At 41.9% G+C, this 14,393-nt stretch overlaps 2 protein-coding genes across 2 annotated transcripts in view; one reads left to right on the top strand and one right to left on the bottom strand.

Moving 5' to 3' along the window:
* The window catches only part of SURF2 (surfeit 2), a gene marked incomplete at its 5' end in the record, with an annotated part of 2,733 nt that extends 2,197 nt beyond the window's left edge, over nucleotides 1-536 (top strand). Inside the window, one exon of the mRNA XM_010165650.1 lies at nucleotides 453-536. Coding sequence (XP_010163952.1) covers nucleotides 453-536 — 84 coding nt within the window. The remainder of the gene's footprint in view (nucleotides 1-452) is intronic.
* A 2,184-nt stretch (nucleotides 537-2,720) lies between these two features.
* Nucleotides 2,721-14,048, bottom strand: SURF4 (surfeit 4). The gene is made up of 6 exons (XM_010165649.2): nucleotides 13,992-14,048; nucleotides 7,023-7,209; nucleotides 5,803-5,879; nucleotides 5,147-5,190; nucleotides 3,986-4,172; nucleotides 2,721-3,737 (listed from the first exon to the last, which is right to left on the bottom strand). Exons 2-6 carry the CDS (start codon nucleotides 7,126-7,128, stop codon nucleotides 3,471-3,473), a joined length of 681 nt encoding a protein of 226 aa, XP_010163951.1. The 5' UTR covers nucleotides 7,129-7,209; nucleotides 13,992-14,048; the 3' UTR covers nucleotides 2,721-3,470.
* Between the last annotated feature and the right edge of the window lie 345 nt (nucleotides 14,049-14,393).

The following is a 14,393-nucleotide window of genomic DNA, read 5'->3' as shown; positions in this document are numbered from 1 at the left end:
GTGAAACCCTCTGGAAGTCACAGGGTCCTTTTTTGAGGAGCTGGCCAGGTCCTGCCTTACAGGACATACCCTGATCCTTCTCCATTTGGGAAGCAGGCAGATGTTACATACATAAAGTTGGATAAACTTTTTATCTTGCTAAGGCAGCCCCTGAGGGAGGGGTTGGATCCTTTATAACCGTATCAAACTGGAAAGTGAATGCTGGATCAAGTTGAGGTTCATTTTTACAGGGAGACTGTCACTGTTTGTACCTAATGAAACCACATGCCTGCCAGAGAAGGGAATGCTAACTTGCAGGACAGGGCAAGCAGATGTCCTTGCTGGCTCTGTGAGCAGGGCTGTGCTTGTTCTGTCTCTGGTAAAGGAGACCACACTCAGTCTCTTTAACCTGCCTTGGGCAGGGCTGGATTTGGGTTTTGGAAAAAGCTGATGAACTTTATTTTTCTCTACAGAAACAGTCAGGCCCTTTAAAGAAGAAATTCAAGAGTCATAATCGAAAACCCAAGAACTTCAAGAAAGCAATCAATGGCAAATAAATTTTCTTATAAATACATGGCCTGAAGCTTGTGGTATAACAATTCTAGAGGGTGCACAAGGCTGGCTGAAGTGTTTGCCCATTCCAGTTGACTGTTCCAGCTGGGGAGGGGAACAGTGGGGTGGAATTAAGCTGTATTTTAACAGCCTTGAGCCATCACCCATCACCAAGGGAAGGATGACAACTGCAGTCAAGCACAGGCAGCCCAGTGCTCACACCTCTTTATGGAAAAATAGTTGGGTGAGAAATCACACAAGACCACTAACTAGCATTTCTGGGTAGCCTGGCTGGGGAGTGTCACCAGTCACACACATCAAGTGGATACAAAGATGCCATTGTTTTATTTTGATTGTTTCAAAAAATCAAAACATTTTCAAACACAACTAAGGTACAAAATACAGCATAAAATGAGAATTTATACTTATTTATTTTTTTCCACATAGAAAGCAAAAATATATTCAGAATGAATTCCAGAACACTTTGCAGAGCCAATTGATAGCTGACATCCTGCTTGTGAAAGTTTCTCAGCCCCGGGGAGAGGTCACTGTATTTTTGGGAGATGCACAAATACAGCAGTGTATGTAGGAAACCATAGTCTTCTGCATCAGGACTCACAGTAAGTCTGCATATTGCACTGCCTAGAAATATCTTATAATGCCCTCCACCTAACTGTGCCCCTTTAGTACCAAAATATTTCTGCTGCAAGGGACAGTATCAGTTCCTTTTCTAGGGTGTTTTGTTGGAAAGGGGACTTGATTTTCACAGAGGAAACTGGTCAATATTTCAGACTAGTCTGTCATCCAGCTGCTTAGTTAGGCAGGACATAAAGAAGCTGAGAAAGTTGACTGAAGGGCTACTTGCAGGAGTCATTTCTATAAATCCATTTATAAATACTATGAACATGATCAGTAATTAAGAAGGTATCTGAGAATGGCTGCCTTGATGTAGTCTAAAACCATTCTAGGCCCTGCAGTGAATAAACCAAAACCATCCTGTGCTGCGGATCCCTAACTGAAAGGAACGGTTTGTTTTGCTATGAAGACAGGCACAGTGAACACTTGATGTGAAAACTTCTCTTGCCAAAAACCTGTTTAAAAGAAAATCTCCTACATGACCTGAACTTAAGTGCTGGCTTCCCCTCCCATCTACCCCCACATATCAATTAATTTCCTTCAGCAGCAGCAGCACATCTTACTATTACATAGGCTATTTTCCCCTTAAGATGATGAAATCACTGGTTTAACATTCAACAGTGCTCTTCTATTTGTCAGCAATTCTTTCAGCCTAGTTTTCTCTCCTAATATACAACCGTTAAGCTCAACTGTCCGGGTTAGTGTCCTTACCAGGAGACCCTGGTAAACAGCTCCTGCTGGAGGTGTCCAGCTGAATTAGTCCTTGAACAAACAGTTGAGCAGCTTTCTCAAGGGAGACAACAACAGTGCAAGGAATCAATGTAACGTTAGCAAGTTGGTAGGGCTCATGCTTTCTAGAATTCTTTTATAATCTAGTGAAATAGGTTCACTAGTTGACTAGCAGAGGACAAAATACCTCCTCTGAGCAGCACTAAGCACGTTCATGGCACAGAGGTTGTGGCACTGTGAGAGGTGAGAATAGGGGCTTCCTCTCTCCTCACCATGATCCTGAGGAGTTCCTCTCTCTGAACATGCAAGTTGCATCCCTGGCTGCTGATCCCTGCACAGGCTTTGCACTTGCATTCTTCAGCTATAACCATTTGCATACAGAGCTGAGAACTGGGGCTATGGCAGCACAGAGCTGACTTCTGCGTTTCCTCCCTACACATCTCAGGTGTGGTCTGAGACGGCAGAGACAAGGGGCTGTACGTGAGTTCAGCACCCAGCTCCTCTGCTGTTCAGTCAGCTGGGAATTTTACAGCTGACAAGTGAATCTAAGAAGCAAAGACTACAGATTAGAAGACTGACTGCTCTCATCTTGCATGCAGTGAGTGCAGGGAAAAGGGGAGTTTCTGTAATTCTGAAGACATTTTCACCAATAACCTGCAACTCAGATACAAAGTTGGGGCATATATGCATGGAAGGTGGTTAATAGCAGAAAGGAGCTTTTATCATGGAACCTGCAGCAAAACTTGGCTCCCTTCTTGGGAATTCAGGAGGGGTAAATTTGGGGAAAGAATGCTGAATGAAGAGTTCTTTTGGCACAGAATTTTAACAGAATCTGTCTCTTCAGGAGTATCTTCCCCTTACTTCCTTCTTGAAATCTGATTAGCCATACACAGTTCCTGATTAGCAATACAGGATTCTTCCTTGTTCCCCTCAAGAGCAGATCTGGGACACGTTAGAAAAACCTCTCCCTTTTCCTAGCTAGAGAGGGGTAAAATGACATTCAGAATTTTCTTTTTATTTGGGGGCAGAAAAGACCGCCCCTATTGTTAAACAAAAGGAAATTACAGGTCACTAAGCAGCTAAATAACAAGTGATTTTTTTTGATGCTGCTTTCCACCTTGATAAGCAATGCTATAACCAGCAATGGAACTCCTTATGCACAAGACAGTTTTGACAAGGGTGAGAAAGGGGATCCACTTTTTTAGTTATAGCAAGAACCCAACAGCACACTCAATGATACAGCTGTATCTGCTCACAGTACTTTGAATTTTAAAACATTGCCGACATTAAAGACAGCAACTGTTCTACTGCAACTCACTGAAGCATCAGCAAAATGCAGGTTCCTTGGGTTAGTTCCAAATCTAGGAAGTTAGAATAAGCCTAGGCAACATTCCTTGAAGAAATAGAATTTTATCTATTATATTACTGGTGCCACCGTAAATCAAATTCAAAACATCTGTGCCTTTAATAGGAAGGGGGCATGTACGTGTAAAATGCTGGCAGTTTTTGTTGAATCCATAGAGAATCAGTTCTGGACTTAGTATGTTATGTCCCAAGAAGTGTTGCTATTCCTGTTACCACTCTTTTTTCTTCTCATCCATGGAGACTCCACCAGGGCCCAGTGCAACCACGAGGAGGAGCCCTCCAATTACAGACATGGTCTGGAAGAAATCGTATTTGAGGAAGTCGTGCATGGGCTTGTAGGCTGGGACGGTCCAGAAGGCATTGAAGTAGATGTTGATGCCAAACAGCCAGATGACTAGAGTCAAGGCAGCCAGCTTAGTCTTGAAGCCAATTGCCACCAAGATAATCAGGGCTGTGCCCACAATGTTCTGCAGAATCTGCAAGGAAAAAAAACCCACAAGCTTATATATGGGTCCTAAAATAGATACACAAACACCAGAACAGACCATGGACAAGTTCAGGAGAACAGGTTGTCATGACATAAATGATTAATTAACTTTTCTAAATATTAATTCTACTAAAACGTAGATTTAAATGCTAAGCAGTGAGTAGGTCCTGCAGCCAAGCTGGGAGTTGGTACTATATTCTAGTTCCTTAACTTATGCTTTTATACACAGATACTTACAGAAAAGAAGTTCATATCAAAATGTAGCAGTGTCATGAACATGAGGACCAGCAGCACACGGCCCCCCAGCTGCATGTACTGCTTAGGAGAGCTTTCCCGCATGGTAGGGACACCAGCAAACATGCTCTTCCCCTCTGAGCGTGACTCAGCCAAAAGCAGCAGTAAGCCTCCCCCAAGGGCAAGGTTCCTACAGAAAGACAGAAATGGGGGGAAAACCCCCCCCAGTTTATTACAGTTTGCACTGATCTGTAGATTGAAAGCCTTATCTGACAATTTCAACTCAGTAAGAATCGGCATGCTAGCGAGGAGTGACCCACTCTGCACCTTGCAATGCGTCTGCAGTAGATTTCACAGCTGAAACAGCAGCGTTGTACACAACAATGATCTACACAACCCTGTGTAGACATGTACAGCCTGGCCAAGAAGTCCACCCACAGCTCAGGCACAGTCACTTAGCATCTGTTACAGCCTCTAGTTGTGTTGAAGTTATTCTGTACCTTAGATTTAGCCATACATGCCGAAGTGGTTCAGAGGTTGCTTTGAGAAAACAGAACAGCAGCACTGCTAAAAGGAGTTACACATTTACAGGGTTGTAGTAAGACGAGTACCGCTCCTGTGCTGGCCCCTGCCCTCCCCTCAGAGGAGAGGAGTGAAAAGGTAACAGCCAGCCATCACTCAGGATTTGACAAGAAAGCTCATGTTTAAGAACGCTGCCGTCTACTTAGAGAAGGTGTTCGAGGTTTAAAGTCCCAGAAAGCACTTTAATATCTACATGTTTTAGTTTTCTCAGAAAATGGCTTCAGTCACGCATAAGCCCAGTTGCTATTTTAGGCAATTAGGAAATAATAGCAGCTCACTGATCCAGTCTAGACAATTGTTGTGAGCTCTCAGCAAGGAGGTCAGTAGCAGAAGCACTTAGATCCTAGTGGGTTAGGATTAGTCTTTTCTTTCTACAGCACTAAGCCTGCTGTCTATGGCTTAACACAGACTGTACAGATATATATATATATATATAAGTGCTGTCAACTCTTGTTTAATATAATACCATTCATAAAATCTTTCTAGTAAATACTACATACAAGGATCATTTCCTCTGTCAGTGTGGCAGTGACAGACAACAGTTTTAATTTTGTTTTGTTAAAAACTCAGAAGCAGACATACCTCATCAAGAACTTAAGGTCCCATAGAATGCTGTATGCAATAGTCTAAGCAAAGAAGAAAACAGGTTAAAACACCATATAAATTACACTGAAGTTTTGAATTTATGTTATAATCTCAAGCCTGTACTATCCATAGCAGAAGTCAATTAGAAGTATATTATACTGAAGGAAACAAGGTAGGTTACATCAATGTGGGCCAGTGAGTCAGTGTAAAACAGAGGACAGAAGCCAGAATTTGGCTCGTGCTTTAGCCCCCACAAAAATTCATCAGTTTTAAACAGGAAGGGTACTATTAGCTAGGATCCTTTGTGATGGGGACAGTCCTTTATAAAAGCTGTGTGCTGAAGGCCAAAGCAACTGCAAGTTCCACATTTGGCACATTATTAACATACAGGTGCAAGTTACTTATGCTAAATTGGTCAAGGTCAAGTATTGAATCAACTTCTTCAGCTGACTAATTGCAATTACAGACAAGGATCTATTCGGCACATCAGAAACAGCAAAATAGTTCAATGCCACTGAGGACTGGCACTAGGCCAAGGTGGAAAAAAATTCCAGGGTTGCAAGTTGTATTTAAATATGTGTTGGTAGTACTGGGGCTAAGAGAGAAGATTTGAAAGATATGGTTTAGAAGGGTTGAAGACTTAAGCCTCCTACCTGTAATGCTATAATTCCAAACAGTCCAAAGCAGGCATATTGCACAAAGTTCCTACTCAGCACCAGGATACAGCCACCTGAGTTGGGGAAATTGAACACAGTTACACTTCTGGCTTGCATAGGAAAAGATGCTGCGGGAATGCTAACTTGTTTTGAACTGAGCAGACTCCAATTTCTTTCAACTGTGCCATGGAGAACATCAGGCAGGAAATTTTAAGGGCACACTGGCACAAATCAGTTTGAGAACCAAGAATTTTCAGTGCATTTTAAAATATTATACAATTCCAGAAGTATCTTTTATTCTACAAAGGGTAAGCACGTGCTAAATGCAGTCCCAACATATGGAGTACTGTAGAGCAGCTATCAGTGTTAAGGCATTAAAAGAAGTTAAACAGAAATTCAACTCACCGTGGATTTTTCTTTTTTTAAATGAGGTAACTGTTAGGACAGATGTACTGCTTTTGTTTTATACCCCTCCTCAAGTCTTCTGTCAAAAAGCACTGACAGCCTTTGCCACTTTGACATGAGGACTAGTAACTAAACTAAATTAAGCTGACTCTCTACACAAAAATATGAGGGTAAAAAAAACCCAGACACAAGACAAGAAATTGGCAGAGCAATCAAGAACAGTAGATCAAGGACATAACAAACAGAAAAGCATTTTACTTCTCTCAGTTTCTGATACTCTAAGTCCACCTAGCACACACAGAGAAGTTTTGCTTCTGGGATTATTTTGATTCCTGGACTTTGAAAGTCTGACATAAGCATCTCTCTCAGGCTTAAGTGTACCAACTGCAGATTAAGATTTTGCCATTGAGATTAATACCCATAAAAACAGCAGGCTGAGAAAGTCTTAACACTGCCCTGTTCAAGAAAACATGAGTATTTCATTTAGAGAATTCAGGGAGTGTGGTATGTGTTTATAGATGCACGTACAGAATTGAAAGCAGATGGTCCTAATGGATTCTTGGCATCTTTGACTCAGAGGTAGTACGCCACAAGAAATTCTCTAATACTACTTCCAGGAAAGGCTGAAGCAGGTCAATTAAGAGTTCTTTTCATTCAGCCCATGAAGTACCATCAGTTCTAAGCTGTCAATGACTATTAAGAAATCAGTGAGGCACCTCGTGCTTACACGATTCACAGTGCTTACATGAGCCAGGGCGGCAGACACACCGGAGTGCTCTGGCAACCGCCTGAACAGCCTTAGAGCCACTTACTGAGCTGTCCGAAGAGATTTATGAACACAAAGATGGAGGCCAGGAAATAGCCACAGTTCCACGTGCCATCAATGTAATCCCTCTGTTCACTCCACTGGAACCACATGCGGATGCCATCCTCCAGGAAGGTGCTGATCAGGCAGAGGCGGGCCACGTGAGGGAGGTACTGCTTCGTCACCCTCAGGAACTGCATGGGCAGAGACAGATGTTAGCAGGGAAGGAAGGAAGGAAGGAAGGAAGGCAAGGGGATATTCAAGGCATAACAGATCCACGTACTCTGCAGACTCAGGCCATATGTACAGAGTCATCAACATCTAGAGAGAAACACATACTTACGACTCGGATTTAATAAAAATTCTTCTCCACTCCAGTTTGAGAACACTTGGGAGCACTGGGGAAACTTGTTGTCATGCTCCACCCAAAGAGCATTTTGGACAAGGACTTGGAGAAAAGCAAAATCCAGCAGCACCTTTCCACGTTACAAGAACTGCGTTTTGATGGAGCTCTTGCGAGATGAAGGCTGACCTTGGTTTTCGTTTGTCTATCTCAGGGTTTCATGTTACAGCTCAGCTATCAGATGGCCAGGAGCTGAAAGGGCAATCCTACTCCCACTCACATGCTCAGGCACTCAACACCCTGTACAAACTGATTCAGGGAGTCAGGCTGACAGAAGACTAATTCTGTGCAAATTAAAAACATTAATAAGCTTTCTGCCAAGCTAGTTCCCTTTAACAGCTCAGAAAAGCAACAGTGCAAAGCATGTGTACTTGTGTAGCAGCAGCAGCTATTACCTCAGCGTAGCTGGTGTGTGAAATTGCACTCTGTATGCTCCACGCAAGTACACACAGTTTCTACCTCCATTAAAAATAACATCCTCTGCAGAAAGAAAATAGGCACTTGTATATACAACTTAGTAGTGCAGTAGTAAAAAGGAAATTATATCATCATGCAACAGATGCTGAGCCTTAGTTCTTGGGAATGCAAAACGTATCTAGTCCCACATATCCCTTCATCCTGCAAGCTCACTGGTTAGTTTGCTCTACAATTACAATAATTATAAAGGAACAAATACAGAATTGCCAAACAGGATCTAGACTAGCATGTTTTATAGGACTGTGAGGTGTGCAGGAAAACTCACTGCCTCTGGATTATGACAAGTGCTTAACTGTCACCCAGCTTCCTAAACAGCACTGGTTATTACTTAATGGAGACTTCTACTAGGGTTTGTATTGTCACTCTGAATGCAAGCTAGTACCTGGCTGGCCCACTGCCTGCACCATTCAGCACAGCCAGATCACTAGGACACATTTGGAGTCAGCGTATGCTCCTGTTTGAGTAAGTGCAATGTAGTAAGTTTTAGATTAAGTTTACATTTGTTTCTAACTACAAGATTATCCAGCAGGTTTCTACCTTCAGATAACAGGAGCTTTTGGACAGGTTGAGACTTGTGAAAGTAAATGCCCCATGCCACGAGCCTTCATGCAGAACTGCCAGACTGCTGAAATTCCTGCGTTAGAACTAGGAGGAGAAGCCATTCAACAAAACCCCATTATCCCACACAAAGTCTGATGTGTTGTAAGGCACATTGATTCATACAGTTTATGCAATATTAGAGTACTTCCAAGCATGAAATGGGGTGAGGGAATCCACATGTGTATAGGTATCTTCCAGACAGCATTTAACTATATTCTAAAAAACGGACAGAAAAGGCACACAAACATTTTCTTTCATAATTCAGTATTTACATTTGTCCTAAATTAAACTATCACAACATTGACTTCAGGTTAGAAAATACAGCTGAGTAGTTCCTTTCTGGGCAGCATCTTTCTTTTTAAGTTCTGGCAGCGTTGCATGCTTTCAGTATATAGGGGAGTGTGGAGAAAGGAGACTAAATCCATTCCTAAAGTTTATTCTCGCCACAATAATTAGTAAATACTAAAGACTGTTCTAAATCCTATGCAAATGACAAGCCTTACTGTATAACTGAAGATTACCACAAGAAAAAACCCTGCAAACACGCTTAACAGTTAATTAAACAGTTAATATTGGAACGAACTACACTAGTTGTACTGCACGCATCCAGAGTCTAAGGGTCAAGACTAAAGTTAATCAAGTGCATTTTAAGTGCAGCTGTACTCTGACTCAGGGCTGCCACTTCAGGCTTTTTTAAGCCATGTTAACAGTTGGATGAATGAGTCAGAAGAAAATTTGTGATCTTTGTCACTGAATGAGACACACATCTTGCTTTACAGCTCTCTTCTCTCTCAGATTTCACTGTGCATTTGGGCAAACTGGCTGAGGAATACCAAGAATAAAGTTGTTTTGGAAATAGTACAAACCTAGAAGTGGTTTGTAAAGTAAGTCTTCCTTGTCAAGATGCACAACAGTCAACTTTGGTCTAGAAGGAAATGAAAGAGGACAAGTGCTGGGCATCTGTAGGAAAAGGAAAAAACACTTCTGTGGAAAAGCTGAAAAAAGCAGCAAATATTAAAGAGGGAATCTGCCTCCAGGCCTCATCTTTGTTGCTTCTGAAGTGGGTCATGGGAGCTGATCTCATCTTCCCCTTCCCTGAAATCAAACAACTGCCAACAGCCCCGGTGAGGATGCCAAGGCAGCATTGAACATTTACCTGTTCTTGTGGCACACAGAGGGAATTTAACACTACCTATTAAAGGACAAGTCAGAAAGACTGAAGCCTAAGACAGCTGCCTTGCTAAGCAACCTTATCACAACACACATCATCTTTGGACATCCATAACTCATAAAGCTGCATCTACCGAGCTACACACAAGGTGAAACCCCTGAACACAACAAGCTGAAAGTAAATAACCTTCAGAAACAGACTGTATGAACAAAAATCCAAGCCAAAAGAACAACTTTTGGAGATCATGAGAGAAAGGAAGGGAACAATTGCACAGTAGCTACAACAGCAGAATGTAACACACATCGAGTGATTTTACAATTAGAAGATTCAGGTATAAATTACCTGAGAAATTTAACTGAGGACAAAGTAACTTAAAAGAAACAGGAAATCTCTAGAAGTAGGATGGAACTAATAGTACCAGACACTGGTTTTGTCCCTGCACATCACCACCACCATGTGGCTTAAACGCTGCACCCTGAGACCACTTCCGACTTCCTTTGTGATTCACACAGATAAAAGCAGCACATAAAGGAAACTTGGCAGCTGCAGTTAAACATATCCAACTATGACATGAGACTTGAAATGTGCACTTCACTAAGCACAGTCCATATGAGCCAAAACAAAACTGTTGAGATTGAGCAAGGTGGCAGTGTTAAACTCATGACATCAAGTAATCAGATGGCTTATTCTGCTACAGGCTTTGCATCAACTGTTCTTAGCACATACTGCCTCCTTGCAAGAGGCAAAACATCTTGAGAAAAGACAACAAAATGCTGAAGTAAAACTATTTAAAAAGAAGAACAGCTGGTTCTGTGTTGGCAGCCAAGTCATTAACATACACCAGAGGGGCTTTGTGTTGCCACTTCCCCCTCTAATGGGATTAGAAAGTCAAACATAGATTTAAATGCTCCTCTTAGTTTAACAAGCAAATATGCACAAGAGGATCCAGGGATCCCTAAATCAAACCTCTGCTCAAACCCCATTTTTCTAAAGGAAGTTTGAAATACTCAAACCCATAAAGAGGTTTGCTCAAAGGGACATAATAAAGTGATTCTATTTTTACTCTTACCACGCTTTCTAGACTATCTTGCCTCCAACAGTCTCAAATTTGTTACAAACCCAGTCCATTTTGTTAGAAGTGTACATACTATAGCATAATTATAGGTATTTTAAGACCAAGACACAGCCAGGAGTTGGGAATTTTTACTGTCACCTAAGTATATTCTGTGCAAACACAGAACCGTTTTCTGTGCACGTACACGTGTGTGTTCTTGGATCAGGGAAGTTACAATCATGGTGATGAAGAGCAGCCTGCTAACTTGTGCAGAAATCTCCCCTGTGGGCTGCACAGCATTATTAGTGTAGAGCTCCTGATAAAGGCATATTCCAAACATCTAGCTTGTATTCACTGAAGGGATTGCTTTGTTCTGGGAGGACAGAGACCTCTAGCAGCCTGGGACACCAGTGGTCTTTTCTAGAATAGGATGCTCAATCCTCTGGCAGAGAGAAAAAGCACTTCCCTTCACCAACCTGTATATATCCACTTAAGGAGATCCCATCTAATAATCACAAGGATGGTAACAGCCATCACATTGGGTTAATCAGTATCTACAAGTTATTTGTGAAAACTGGGAACAGCGGTTTTCCCACTTATTTCTAAAGGCCAGAAGAGAGCTCTGACCCACTAGAACATGGCCAGCAGTCCTAATCACATTTTTAATTGCAGGGAAGTTTCTCATGACAATGCTTTTCACTCCTGAAGTATGCTTTATACCAATTCCCTTTTCCAAAAGGCTATTTATTAATCAAAGCTTTAAAATGGGGTTTATTTATTAGTCATGTATTGTATTTTGCTCTCTCTTCATGAGAAGATTCTTTCCCAGCCTCACCAGAAGAGGCTATTTGGCTTATAAAGATAAAGGATCAGTGTACTGACATAACTATGTTACCAAGAGTTTCCAAATTCAGTTTGTTAATATAAAACACAAAAAAAGTTCAGACTAACTATTAAATGTTTTCTTCTCCCTTCTGTTTTCTACAAAACAGGACACGGAGATGTTAGAATTAGCTGAACAACGTGCACCAGCATTTATGTTGGAAAATTAAATAAAACCCCCAGAGTCTGGTTCTCCCTGAGTCCCTTCACTGCAGTACAATGACTCAATAGTCTCCTTGCATTTTTGTCCATGATTTTTTTATTTATTTTTTTTTTTAGAACAGCAGAAATACCAGGCACCCACATTCCTAAAGATTATTACAAACACCAGAAAAGTTGCTTGAGATCTGCTCCCTCTTATGGGGATTACAGAGGAGAGACAACCAGTCCTATAACCCTGAAGAATCAGTGCAGGCCCCAGATACAGCTATTTTCAGTACAATAATGTCAGCACTGCACAGTGACTGCACTGAAGGGCTTAGCATGCAATAATTTAACAAGACTCACTAAAAAAGGGCTTAAATTCTGCATATGTAAATGATTTAATTAACATCGGTTTGGTGTTACAGGACTGAAAAACAAATCAACCCATAAAGCCTGTAGTTGGGCATTGTTCTGAACCAAGATCCTGATTTTTTTGCACAGTGTATCACCTAGATTTTAAGAACTCTTAATAGCTTTTCCCACCCTCTCCAACAAGTTGCTTTCTCTGAAATCAAGGGGATCACCCCCCAACACTCACCAACTACTTGCCTCCTCCACTGCAGTCCTTGGAAACCGCCAACAGTGCGGAGAGCAGAACAGCTCACCAGCCATTCTGGGCACCTGCAAGCTACAAGCACAGGCTAAACTCATGGCCAGTGCTCATCACAAGTGATCCCACCACCAGCACTGACCTAAACAATGAGGTCACAGAACGAACAGGAAAAATAAACTCAATTTTTGTTCCTGACAGTTCAGCTCTCCAGTCCAGTCCAGTGACAGAAAAGTGCTAGTGTGAGTGAAAAGGGGAACACAGCCTTCAGAAAAGGCAGGACAAGCCATTTCACTGATAGCTGGCTGTCAGGCAAGCTCAGCTGCCTTTTAAGACCCCACCTTCAGTGCACCAGTTCACCTCTGGATTAGAGCCAATTTTTCCAAGTATCTCTGCATCTAATGCATAACCTGCTAATTCAAAGGGAAATTCCAGTATCTGACAGAAGTTAAGCTTTAGTGATTGAATTTAAGGAACAGATTATTCTTGCTTTGGTAAGAGACATTCAGGATTTACTGATAAGCCATGGAAATAGCTGTAACATTTTCACACAGAGCTTTTATGCTACAGAAATTAAGACTCATTAGGTCTTGAACACTAGTACAGTGAGTGGAGAAAGCAAAGTTATCACTGAGAGAATGCATTCAGCTCCCAGAACAGCCGTTGTCCAGTTTCACCACTGCCACCACCATCAAGGGGAGTTTCAACATCATTTCAGTCCAAATGTTCCAAGTATTTTTTTTTTTTATCCAAGGTGAACTAACAGTTTCTGTAGTGCCAAGTGTTAACTCTGCAATATATACCAAAGGTTATCACTTGGTAAATCTCTCCACTCCTACACTGGGGGGATACTGAGGTTTAGCAGCACACACAGTACTGAAAGTATCTGAGTAAGCCATGAGGCAGCTATTTGGGAGACAGTTACTTGGAAAGCCATAAAAATTGTTTTGCAATCCAATGGGTAAGCATATGCTAACAACCCAAATTCTGCAGATAAAGGAAAGACTCATCTTTAAATAGAATGTGGCTAAGCACAAATAAAGATGTGCCATGTAAAACTCACTTCAGGAGGAAGCAAACTGCATTTTAGCTGGACAAAAGAGCTTTCAGTAGTATGAAAAAAGGGATGTTAAAGACACCTAGAAATAGTCACACAGGAATAAACAGAGAGACGTTATAAAAAGATCAGGACAAGCGTTGTAAACTTTGGGAAGCGATTTGAACACTATAGTGATAGTTTACTTTCTCCTCCAAAAGGAGTGTGAGGACAAGGTAAACAGAGGATGACTAAGATGATCCAGACACCCCTTAAACTGAATACTCCACACACCATAAGAAGCTCTGTCTCTAAAACGAGTCTTTCATCTGGGGGTTGGGAAGAAGTGCAGAACAGGTTCTCCCAGTGAAACTCAGTTAAAAGGCACAGAGACAGCACGGCCCCCTCAGAGCTGTGACGTGTTGCCATGCACCACACAACTCACTGCTTCAGTAGTCAGAGTTGTAGAACCAGGCAGAAACAGATTTGCCAGAGAGCCTGTTAAATGTGATTAGATGCTGCCTCTTATTTTCGATTAGATGAATCACTATGACAGCAAAGATCTTTCTAACACCATCACCAGTGGATCACCTACTTACACTCAAAATATTCCTGCTCTCACATATCGTAAGAGATCACAAGCTTCTGTTTAACAGAGAAACCTGTATGGACCTCCACTGAATTAAATGTAAAAGAGATTACAAGACAATATTAGCTTGCTTGCTTTGCTTTTGCCCCAATTCTCAGTACATTACTATGGTGCTGACAAGCCTTTTCCAGTTGGGGTTTCCAGACACTGGTCAGGGTTCAGATTTCTGGTTTCCTGTCACTATCACCCACCCCAGTTCCCCACACTCCATATGCCCTATTTACCAGCCTGGGCGGCTTGCAAGAAGGCGAGAGCAGCTCGACCTCTTACCCTCTCTCCTTCCATTTGGTCGCTCCCAGGGAGAAGCTGAATTCCCAAGAACTCGCCTGTTCCGCTGGACGAGCAGCCGCAG

This window comes from Antrostomus carolinensis, unplaced genomic scaffold (assembly GCF_000700745.2).
Source record: "Antrostomus carolinensis isolate BGI_N321 unplaced genomic scaffold, ASM70074v2 scaffold43173, whole genome shotgun sequence".
In the NCBI taxonomy this organism is placed as follows: Eukaryota; Metazoa; Chordata; class Aves; order Caprimulgiformes; family Caprimulgidae; genus Antrostomus; species Antrostomus carolinensis.
This window is presented reverse-complemented; position numbering and strand designations above follow the sequence as displayed.

Coding starts and splice junctions, on each gene's coding strand:
- SURF4 (XM_010165649.2), bottom strand. CDS start 7,128: ATGTGGTTCCAGTGGAGTGAACAGAGGGATTACATTGATGGCACGTGG. Junction 5,880..7,022: donor AAATCTCTTCGGACAGCTCA/GTAAGTGGCTCT, acceptor TCCCCAACTCAG/GTGGCTGTATCCTGGTGCTG. Junction 3,738..3,985: donor TTGATATGAACTTCTTTTCT/GTAAGTATCTGT, acceptor TTTTCCTTGCAG/ATTCTGCAGAACATTGTGGG.